Source organism: Berghia stephanieae, chromosome 7 (assembly GCF_034508935.2).
Source record: "Berghia stephanieae isolate SIO BIC M18660-M18661 chromosome 7, UCSD_Bste_1.3, whole genome shotgun sequence".
In the NCBI taxonomy this organism is placed as follows: Eukaryota; Metazoa; Mollusca; class Gastropoda; order Nudibranchia; family Aeolidiidae; genus Berghia; species Berghia stephanieae.
In genome coordinates this window covers 6070146-6082705 of record NC_088366.1, presented here as the reverse complement: position 1 = coordinate 6082705, position 12560 = coordinate 6070146, and the positions used below count along the sequence as shown (strand labels likewise).

The 12560-nt window shown below is 32.9% G+C and overlaps 1 protein-coding gene across 2 annotated transcripts in view; it reads left to right on the top strand.

The window, feature by feature from the left end:
• Window positions 1-2614: 2614 nt before the first annotated feature.
• LOC144976412 (bactericidal permeability-increasing protein-like) overlaps window positions 2615-12560 on the top strand; it is a 22414-nt gene continuing 12468 nt past the window's right edge. Inside the window, exons 1-6 of one of the 2 annotated variants that reach the window (XM_078920697.1) lie at window positions 2615-2874; window positions 3905-4016; window positions 5073-5172; window positions 6416-6550; window positions 10331-10404; window positions 11935-12086. In XM_078920697.1, coding sequence (XP_078776823.1) covers window positions 3905-4016; window positions 5073-5172; window positions 6416-6550; window positions 10331-10404; window positions 11935-12086 — 573 coding nt within the window. In that variant the 5' untranslated portion in view covers window positions 2615-2874. Of the gene's footprint in view, window positions 2875-3904; window positions 4017-5072; window positions 5173-6415; window positions 6551-10330; window positions 10405-11931; window positions 12087-12560 lie in introns of both variants that reach the window. The other variant, XM_078920696.1, reaches the window with a different exon arrangement.

The following is a 12560-nucleotide window of genomic DNA, read 5'->3' as shown; positions in this document are numbered from 1 at the left end:
CGTCCAAACCGACTTCCATCTCGAATATGCATATATATTATATATATATATATATATATATATATATATATATATATATATATATATATATATATAAAGAGAGAGAGAGAAAGAGAGAGAGAGAGAGACAGACAGACAGACAGACGGAGAGGGAGAGGGAGAGAGAGATAGAGAGAGAGAGAGAGAGATAGATAGAGAGACACGGACGGACAGACGGAGAGGGAGAGAGAGAGAGGGGGGGGGAGATATATATATATATATATAGAGACAGACAGACAGACAGACAGACGGAGAGGGAGAGAGAGAGAGAGAGAGAGAGAGAGAGAGAGAGAGAGAGACAGACAGACAGACGGAGAGAGAGAGAGAGAGAGAGAGAGAGAGAGAGAGTGGATGGAGAGGGATAGCAGGTATTTTATCAGTGTAAAAGATTACATATTTTAGTATCAAATGATGCATCCAATTCAAAGCAAAGATAACAGATAAAGATAATGTCAAGGTTGACTTCCTTGGTAAATTTCCTGTCTGTCAATATAACATCCTTTTTATCACGTCATTGTTACGGAATATCTCTTGAATATCGAAAATAAAGTGGAAACAAATAGAAAACAAAAATCAAAGACGAGAATATATATATATATATATATATATATATATATATATATATATATATATATATATATATATATTTTAATCCAACAACGACAGCTGCGGTTCGGGTCCCCTGATTGCTGTTTCGAATGGTTTAGAGAAAAAATAATAACAAAAAAAAAAAAAATTCCCTTTATTCATCCCATAGGGGAAATTTGTCTTTATGGTCTATTCCAAGGGAAGACTGGAATAACCCAGGCATCAGCTGCAGTGCAGCGCCGTAAATTGAGCTGGGGCGAGGTAACTTGCTCAAGGCCACACAACGCAGCGGCTGGTGATCGAACTCGGTACCTTCCGGGTACGAAGCAAAGACCGTACCACTGAGCCACGCTGTCCCCTTACATTACAATGCTGTACCAGCTACCCTGGTTGCTGTATCTAATAGTTTATACACTCCAATGTTGTACCAGGCATCTTGGTTACTGTTTCTAATGGTTTACACTCCAATGTTGTACCAGGCACTCTGGTTGCTGTTCTTAATGGTTTACAATACAATTTTATACCAGCTACCCTGGTTACTGTTTCTAATGGTTTACACTCCAGTGTTGTACCAGGCATCTTGGTTACTGTTTCTAATGGTTTACACTCCAGTGTTGTACCAGGCACTCTGGTTGCTGTTTTAATGGTTTACAATACAATATTATACCAGATACCAAGGTTGTACCAGGTAACTTGGTCATCATCATCATCATCATCATCATCATCATCATCATCATCATCATCATCATCATCATCATCATCATCATCATCATCATCATCATCATCATCATCATCATCATCATCATCACCATGATGTCAGTTTCCAATAAGTTCACCATTGATTATCATCTTAAAATAATCATTTTATTTATTTATGACGCTATTGATTTTGTCTTGTTTCCCAGATGTGTTTGAGAATAAGAGAATAAAGAGACGGGGAATAATTAGATTCAAGAGTCCGATGTCACGTCGCCCAGCAACGGCGAGCAGCGTGGTTCTAAATAAAGAAAATCGGTGCTTTTTATTATTCATGCTGGCAATAACTTTTCATATGTCATATGATCAGAATGTATAAAAGTCAAAACATGATCATATTTATAATGTTTTTCTCCTCTGGATACACCTTTATGCTCGTCGGAGAAATGTTTCATAAGGGCGTCCGCCATTGTTCCGATTGTTTAGAGCCAGTTACTAAGTTACCATGCGTCATGACGAGGTAAGTGGCGTCCTGACTGTTGAAGGCTATTACAACGTTTGCTACATGCAGAAGACATGGAAATCTGGTTCAAAGTGGCCCACTGGGAGAACAAATGAAGCATTGTCAGCGACTTATAATAAACATATGAAAAAGTGCGTATGAATCTAACAGACAAACGAAGAAAGATAAATACAAGGGAAAAAAAACATCCCAAAAAATCTATTATTTAGGGATTTTTTTTTCTATATTGTTTTGTCTGGCACTTATTCATACACACTTGTTCATATATTTATCTTTCACTAGTGTCTGCTTCCTAATTTCTCAAAGTGGCTTAAAACATGGTGACTCCTTTGAAATGCAACCAGGGCTCTCATATGTTTCATGCTCGAATTGAAATATAATATGAATACGATATAACCTATATTTAGTGAATTTACAAAATTTCTTGTTCTTTTTTGTTTGCTTGTTTTGTTTTGTTTTATATTTAAATGTAGGACAGCCGAAGCCCTCATTGGTGTCGGTATCTTTTAATAATATTGTGTATTTTTACTTGTTCTTGTTTTGTCTTTGTTCTATTTTTCCCCCTTTGTTAGTGGTGTAAAAAGTTTCAGTTAGAAAAAAAGATTTTTTTTTTTTAAATAATACTTGAAATTAATTTGCTTTCTTATATTTTCGTCTATGGAAGGAAGTAAATTAGGGTAGCACGAAATCCCAGTTCCTTTTTACCAACCTCTCCCATACCCCCTTTCACTCATCGGGTCAAGTGAGGTCAATTGTAGCAGAGAGAGAGAGAGACTACACATTATATTTTTCTTCCGGGTTGTCAGTTGTCATTCGTAGTAGATAGCGAAGACGAGACAGTGGTCTCTCATATGTTATGGTCATGTGAGCTCATTGATTTTCCCCTATTGATATAATTTAAGATCCTGGAAGTTTTATCAAACTTTGCCTCTTATTTAAATCGAATTGAGAGTATTTGGATTTTTCAGACCGAACTATTGCGAGACCTGATTACATTTCCAGTGTAACGAAAGGATTGGAGTCAAGTCGTAAGTAAACTTTCAAAACTTTGTTATCTGGAGGTAAACATACAAAATAACTAGAAGGTAACAAATAAAAAAAGAGAAAAAAAAACCCGAAATGATTGAAATAATGATTAGAAAATGGAAGTAAAAACAATGGATGAATGGATAACTTTTTAGATATTCTTTTCCAACTTTTTCATTCATCATTGATGATCAAAGATCTAATATAATGAATGAGAATGTTACCATAAGTAGCAAACCTTCTAACACTAACACCACCAACATGATTGTTATGATCATCATTATTACCCCGTGGTTCTCATCTTCATCTCTTCGCTTATTATATAACACTGATTATCTTTGATTGATTCTTTATAGTTTAGCAATCTACAATCCAGATTTCTATATTATGGGTCTTTCAAAAAGAAGTGGTCCCTTTTGAGTGACACAATCTAACCCAGCAATCGGTTTGCCCCATTGGATTTTATATAGTTTTTAGATTTTCATAGGGGAGGAGTGGTTATTAAGGAGAGGGTTGCAAATATTAGATATTGACCTTCTTCTATTTTTTTAATAACGTTTTAAAAAAGTTGATCCTTAGACTGTGTAATTTGCTTTTATACATTTTTTAATATTTCTTTTCTCTTTGGCATGAATAAAATAATTCTATAATAATACATATGTTAATAAGCATTACTTCGTAGGGACCACTTCGGACAAAGACAACACTGTTAACGGCCAGGTCTTCATTTTACACCTGAGTACGGTGAGAGAATGTGAGTAAAGAGCCTTTTCCAAGGACTCAACTATGCACGAGGATCGAACCCAGGACCTTCCGATCCGAAAGCGAGTGTCTTACCACTAGACTAGGTGATTATGTTCATGATTTTTATTTTCAATAATCTATCTCAAAACATATTGTGAAAGTGAAAAGAGAGAGAGAGAGAGAGAGAGAGAGAGAGAGAGAGAGAGAGAGAGAGAGAGAGAGAGAGAGAGAGAGAGAGAGAGAGAGAGAGAGAGAGACCACTGTGATGTTTTTATTCATCATTCACAGATGAAGTCGACTGTTTTGCTACTCATCTTTATCCAAGTCATCTCTATCGATGTGTCGTTTTCGACGCTTCCAGGTTTTAAATTGCGACTTTCAAAAAAGGGATTGGATTATGGTGAGAAATAGATATCAATACAATAAGATTTGGCCCAGGAAGGATTGGCCATTTCTTTATTATTTGTTCTTTTTCATATTTTATTTTATTCTTTAAAAAATTATTTTTCTTTACACTCATTGCAATTTTTAAATGTCAACAAGTGGGTGGGGTCCTTTGATCTCCCATGGAAGACAGGAGGTCATTTGCTGTGCCTGCTATCCCCTTATATCTGTTTTCCAAGTTGCTTTCTATCTTTGTCTTGGAATGGGATTTCTTGGTTTTGTCTTGGCCCTTGCTGAAGTCCCTAGCTGAGAGGGAAGCAGTCAAATGTTTAGTATTACTGCAACCTATTCGAGAAATCGAGTATATATCTCAAACTTTAAATCTACTTTAAAAACCCGCTTTTTCAAAATTCATTTTACACCATGCCAACTGTAATTTTTGTAAACTATTATTTAAGCAATATATATTTTGTTTCAAAGTTTAATTTTGACTACCTGTGTTCGTAATGTAATTCATTATCTGCAAAGCGCTTTGAGCTGTTTGGTTCATGGAAGCTGCTCAACGTGTGTCATTTATTATTATTATTATTTTTATTATTATTATTATTATTATTATTATTATTATTATTATTATTATTATTATTATTATTATTATTATTATTATTATTAATATTATTTATATTAGTTTTTGGAGGTGATATTTTTATTTTTGTCATAAATCATCTTTCTGTTTTGTATTGTTAGTTTTGTTTTCTGTTTTGGATATATTCTGCACTCATTTCAGTGTGTTCCTCTCAGCGAGATCCTGTGCTGGTGTCTGGATGAGACTCTTAAGTGATCTCAGACTAAGTACACTGATCGTGTGCTCTTGGAATCTATGTCCATTCCCTATTTGAACCAATCTTCTTTGTCTTCCTTTTTTTTTGGCTACCTTTACTTTTTACTATCTTTATTGTCAACAAAAAACAAGCTTTGTCATTTTTTTTGTTGATTCAACGATTCTCATTACGTATGTGTGAAAAATTCATAGACCTCATTATTGTCATTTAAAAAATAAAAATGTCATACACAGCCAATACAGTCGCTCACACAGCTCTTGCGAATGAGTTGAAGACTTTGAAGATTCCAAACCAGAGTGGACATGATGGACACATGGACTGGACACTTGATAAGTAAGTCATCATTATTCAACTGATTGTCTTCCCCAGCACCATTTCTATCTTGTTGATTTGAGAATAGCTGTAAGAATCAGTTATATGCTTGCATATTTGAGGATGAGCCATAATATAGTTTTGTAGGAAAGTGTTTGAGTTTTAAGGGAAAGCCACTCAGATTTTATGTTAAAAAAGCACTTGTTTTGTTTTACTTTGAAATTATATTTGAGATAAATAAACTGAATAAATGTGAACATTTATATAGCGACATTTCCATGGATTTACCATGCTCATTGTGCTTCACAGTATTTCAGATACACAATTTCCATTTGAGATTATGAGTAAGATTTATCTTTATCTAATTTTTGGTAATGAATTTGATATATATGAAAATGTCATTTTATTGTATCACGTGATTTACGAACTATATTCAACTATTTCTGAGGATCCGCAATCACAAAATTAAAAAATAGATTGAATTAGCCTTGTTGTTTTTAAAAGCAGAAACCCAATGGAGATTCATGATCAGAGTTATTTATAGAGGCTTTCGACAATATCATTTGCAGTAAGGACATTTTAATAACAATCACTTCGCTTATTGCTGGCACAGTCGACTGACAACGCAGCCTCAGCAGCCTTCGTGATTTCTGTGCAGAGAAATCTCCATTCCTTTCTGTTTAATGTCATGTCTCTGATGTTGTTTATATATTTGTAGATATGTATTTGTACATATTTGATGTTAAAAGCATTTTGATGTTTGGCAATCTTTTGAGATCGTTGATGAGTGTTTTTGGCAACGAGGTAACTGGTGACCTTTGTTCTAACAATCTGAACAAGTGCGTATAAAAAGTGTCAGAAAAATCAAGAGAGAAAAATAAAAGAATAAAAAAACATCCCAAAAAATCAGTCGACCTCGACTGGGGATCGATCGAGTCCCAGTCTGAGGTTCGATCCCCAGTCGCGGTCGACTGATTTTTTGGGATATTTTTTTATGTCTTGTAATTTTCTTTCTTGGGATATCTGGCACATTTTATACACACTTATCAGACCTGTTCCATGGTTTCTCAATTTGTCATAACAATAACAATGTTTTAACAAAATAAATTGATATATGAATAAAATGAAATAGAATAGAATAAAGCATTCATAAACATTCACTTTCTATGATTTCTTATGATGTGCATATTTAAAAAAAATATTTTTCTGTTTCCCTACCAAATATGGAATTTTATTATTAATGGACATTCGTTTTTATTCTCAGCATCCAGAATCGTGGGGTCACCATTCCAAGCAGTGCCATGACTTATTCCCCCTCTATGAATGGATTGACCTGGGCCATGAGTAACCTTGGTATTAACCTGCATGCTGATTGGAGGGTCAAATACAAAAAAGGATGGTAAGAAGTTACTTTGGGATAACAATTTCTGAGATGGTGATCAGAGGTGCTATGTGTAGGGAAATATCAGAAATCAGCTGTGCGGCTATGTGTGGTCTAGTGGTGTAACACTCGCTTTCGGATCGGAAGGTCCTGGGTTCGATCCTTGCTCGGCGCATAGTTGAGTCCTTGGAAAAGGCTCTTTACTCACATTCTCTCACTGTACTCAGGTGTAAAATGAGTGCCTGGCCTTTAACAGTGTTGTCTCTGTCCGGAAAAATTGTAATATCGCGTCATGTCCTGTCCTACATGTCAAATGTTGCTGTTGGTCAGGGATCCCTTGTAAAGTGCTTTGAGCACATTTAATGGATATTGCGCTATACAAAAATGTAGGAAAACGTCAGAAATTAGCCGTCACAGGACTTGACACTGCCATGGGTCAATATTAAATAATAAGAAATTTTAAGCACAAATGGATATTGTCACATTTAAAAAAAAAAAACAAACAAAGGGACTCCTAATAGGTAGCTTGTGCATACAAATGGGAAATACGATTACATATGGCCTGTTATTTAAAAAAAAAAATAGGGCCCTGGTAAGCAAATTCAGTAAGTTGCTGTGTATTACAGAACTGAACAAGTGTGTATGAAAGGTGCCAGACAAAGCAAGAAATAAAAATACAAGAAAAAAAACCCATCTCTTTCTTTGCATATTTTTTTCTTGTATTTTTCTTTCTTGCTTTCTCTGGCACCTTTCATACACACTTGTTCAGTTCTTTCTCTTACATCGGTGCCTACTCCTAAATTTCTTAATTTGATACTGTATATTATCCCCATTAAGCTCTTAGAGAATTAGGGTCAAAAGGATTCACTGATTTGTTTTAGAGACTTTAACGAAATTGTTGTCTATGAGTTGAAACTAGCCTATGACCTTGACCCTATTAACAAACTGGGGAGGTGGGATTGAAAGAAAGGAATGGAACAATGCTTATCCGGTGCCTCTGGTGTGCACCAAATGACACTGGGTGATGCGCCCATATTTTGCAAAGATCAAATTAAGAAACTAGGGAGCAGGCACCAGTGTAAGATAAAGATCTGAACAAGTGTGAATGAAAGAGGTACGGAGAAAGCAAAGAAGAAAAATACAAGAAAAAAATAACATCAAAAAAAAAAAATCAGTCTACATGGGATCAAACCTCAGACCTTCAGACTACCGGTCAGATGTGCTACCATTACATTTGTCTGGCACATTTTATACACACTTGTTCACATATTTTGTATCACAAATGCCACATGCTACTCTTGAGTATTGGCAGACAATCCCAATGCTGTCAAAGAGGGTCAAGGGAGTTTGTGTATTTGGGAAAACACGATAGTACTGCGCTCTCTATAGGCATCTTTATTTAATTCTGTAGCTGTTGCAATGGATAAGAAGGAATGTTTTGAAATCTTTTGTCCCACAAGAAATCTTAGCATGGCTCAGCTGTACAGTCTTTGCTTTGTACCCAAAAGGTACTGAGTTTGATCACCCGCCGCTGTGCTGTATGGCCTTGAGTAAGTCACCTCGCCATAGCTCAATTTGCGGTGCTGCACTGCAGCTGGTGCCTGGGTTATTCCAGTCTTCCCTTGGAATAGACCCCAGAGACAAATTTCCCCTATGGGATGAATAAAGGGAATTTTTATTTATTAATTTTTATTATTATTATTATTATTATTATTATTATTATTATTATTATTATTATTATTATTATTATTATTATTATTATTATTATTATTATTATTATTATTATTATTATTATGTAAACCAGTCTTGGTTAATCATAAAATATTCAATTTTGATGATTGTTTGTTTATATGATATCAGTTTTGGTGTTGGGGTTAGTTATATATATGCTTGTATTTTCGATAGTTTTGAAGGTTAATGTTTGAGTTTTGATGGGGCAGCCACTCGGGTTTCATGTTAAAGTAAAGATGCGAACAAGTGTTATGAAAGGTGCCAGACAAAGCAAGAAAGAAAAATACAAGAAAAAATAACATCCCAAAAATAATAATAATAATAACAATAATAATAATAATAATAATAATAATAACAATAATAATAATAATAATAATAATAATAAATAATAATAATAATAATAATAATAATAATAATAATATAATAATAATAATGATAATAATAATAATAATAATAAATAATAATAATATAATAATAATAATATATAATAATATAATAATAATATAATATTAATAATAATAATATAATAATAATAATAATAATAATAATAATAATAATAATAATAATAATAATATAATAATAATAATAATAATAATAATACACATTTATATAGCGCTCATTCTCGTGTAAAACACAAGCTCTGGGCACTTTACAATATAAATATCAATTTTAAGTGAAAAAATAAAAAAATAAAATAATAACAACAATAACAATTCATAGCCAAATCAAGGATTCATATAGAGTCAAGAAAAACAAATACAGTAAAAATGTGTCTTGAGATTCTTTTTAAAAGTAGGTAAAGACTTGCACTCCCTCAGACCACGTGGTAGTTCATTCCAAATCTTGGGGCCGAAACAAGCAAACGATCTATCACCAAATTTTGTTCTTGATCTTTTTTCCGAAATTTTCGTTTGGTCATTACATGATCTTAAAGTGTAATTTTCAAATTTACACATGACAACGTGATCTGTGAGATATGCCGGTGCTATACCAGCCAAACACTTATAAACAAGACACGCTGCTTTGTAATATGTGCGCTTTTCAATGGGCAACCAGTGGAGAGAGGCCAACAAAGGGGTTGCATGATCAAATTTTTTTTTGCCAAAAACTAATCTTGCTGCACTGTTTTGCAGTAGTTGCAATTGTTTAATAGAAGCCTGAGGCAAGTTGACAAGCAGCGAGTTACAATAGTCTAGTTTCGAAAAAATGAGGGAAACAACCAATGTTTTACATGTTCCAATTGCAATATACTGACGGATCGAACTGATTTTCTTCAATTGAAAGTATAAAGATTTACAGAGAGCAGAAATGTGAGCTGACATTTTCATTTCTGAATCAAAATAGACACCCAAATTTTTCACAGTCTTTGAAACTTTGATCTTTTCACCCCCAATCAACACCTCAAGACCATCATTCACCTTCAACTGCCCTCTATTTCCCACAATCATCACTTCTGTTTTTGACTCATTCATTTTCAACTTGTTTGCATCCATCCACTCTTTCACATCCGTCACACATTCTTCCACACGTTTCACAATATTTTCGAGATTTTTAGTTTTATCAGTAGCATAAAGTTGCGTATCATCTGCATAGAGATGATAGCGCAGCCCATGACCAGTGATGACATTAGATAATGGAGAAGTATACAAAACAAAAAGAATTGGACCCAAAACAGAGCCTTGAGGAACACCAAAAGACAATGTATGTTGACGAGAAAGTTTATCTAAAATCATAACCTGTTGCTTTCTGCCATCTAAATAAGATTCAAACCACTGCAAGACATTATTAATTATTATTATTATTATAACAATAATAATTTCAACAATAATTATGATAATGATAATAATAATAGTGAAGATGATGATTATCTAGCTCGAGGACAATATTGTAAGATTGTACAAAAACAGTACTGGAGAGCCATTTGCCTTTAAGAGGTAATGGTCAGAAATTAATTGTCTGTCCAAGTTTCCAATGGATTTACCCTGAAGGCGTCATTTTTAACAACCATCTCCCCCCTTCCCCCCCCCCCCCCCCCCCCCCCCACCTACACACACCTCCTTTCCAAAGGTTCCATATCTCAACCAGTGGAAGTGTTGATTTGAATGTCAAGAGAGTTTCTCTTCAAGTAACTGTTCGTTTAGGTAAGATTCCTACATTATATTTCATTTTATTTTGAACACAAGTTGATCCTTGCGATGCAGGAAATCTCAAATTAATTTTTTTTTTTTAATACCACACCCTTAGAATGTATAATATTCATCTGCTCTACAAATTCCTTCTGTATGGGATACAAAGTAGTTCAACGTTTTGTTGATAAAAATTTGAAAGTCTGAAAAGCACCATTTACTTCTAAAAACTTGAATATTTGTTGTTGGGATATTGAGAGCTTCTAATTTTTATAAAATTCATATATTATAATATTTCAGGATTAATTTATAACTATTTGATAATATATAGCCTGTCTTTTTCAATTTAGAAAAAAGAAATTTAGAAAATTGAGCTTTATATAGCGCAATATCCACTAAATGGGGTCCCTGGTCAACAGCAACATTTAACATGTAGGACGGGACATGACGCCTGTTAGGCGATATTACAATTTTTCGGACAACGACACTGCTGTTAATGGCCAGGTACTCATTTTACACCTGAGTACACTTGAGTACAGTGGGAGAATGTGAGTAAAGAGCCTTTTCCAAGGACTCAACTATGCACCGAGCGCGAGGCTCGAACCCAGGACCTTCCAATCCGAAAGCGAGTGTCATACCACTAGACCACATAGCCGCAATTTTTTATTTGTTTTTTCATGCTAATCTCATTATTTTTTTAAAATTATTACTACCTCACTATTATTTCATGTTAATATAGTGTTCATTATTATGGTTTTATTTTAATTTGCAATTCAGACAGTCGATGTGAAAAATCTTATGCGCAAGTGGTATACGTGAATAATGTCAAAAAATTTTATTTTAATATATTGTGTAATAAGTTTATATCATTGGTGAGTAGATGACGCACATCCAGATAGTCTAAACCAAAGCCATGGGTTGCAATAGAAATGTTACTCACATAAGTTGGAAATTGCAATTAAAGATGATGTCTATCATTAGGGGCAACGTCATACAAGTGTCAAGATCAGCACAGTAGCTAAGGGGACAACTGTGTGTTAAGAGAGTTATCGTTTTATCGTACTATTATTATTATTATTATTATTATTATTATTATTATTATTATTATTATATTATTATTATTATTATTATTATTATTATTATTATTATTATTATTATTATTATTATTATCATTATTATTAATTATCATCATTATCATTGTTATTTTTATTATTATTATTATTATTATTATTATTATTATTATTATATTATTATTATTATTATTATTATTATTATTATTATTATTATTATTATTATTAATTATTATTATTATTATTAATTATCATCATTATCATAATTATTTTTATTATTATTATTTATAATCATTATCATAATTATTATTATTATTATTATTATTATTATTATTATTATTATTATTATTATTATAATGATAATAATAATAATTATTATTGTTATTATTATTATTATTATTATTATTATTATTATTTATTTCAATTCAATGACCATTTTTTGTCTTTAATCTACTTTCGTCCCTCTCTCCAGCAGTCCAGGCAGGCGGCCGCCCATCCCTCTCTGTTGCAAAATGTGATGCGTCCATCGGAGATGTTGATGTTGATTTTCATGGAGGGACTGCCTTTATCCTCAATTTGTTCAAAGGGGTTATCGGTGACAAAATAAAACATTTGATGCAGGATCAGGTTTGAGCATTTTCATACCTTTTAAAAAACTTTTTTTATATATTAAATAGCTTAGAAGTCTTGTCAATCAAATGGGATGAAATAATGATAATAAGATCATTGTTTTATTCATTTATTGAATCACTTACACTGGCAGTATGTTTAATTAAAACTCGTCGCTGTTAGACACAAGGACCATCATCAATGGATTTATTAAATGAGTTATTTTTATTTTGCCAAATAACTCAAGAGGTTGCGAGTTATTCCGTGATAACAAGAAAATTTATTAAGTCCAAACCCGGGAAAGTATATATTTATTCCAATCTTCAAATTCATTTTCTTAGATATTTCATAACTAATAATTTGTAACAGTCAGATGTATAATATTAGATTTGGGAGATGATTATCTTTTTTCCCTTGTAAATCATCTCTCTGTATGTACTGTAATATTTTTTTGGTTTTGTTTTTTGAATGTCATGTTATTAAGCATTTAAG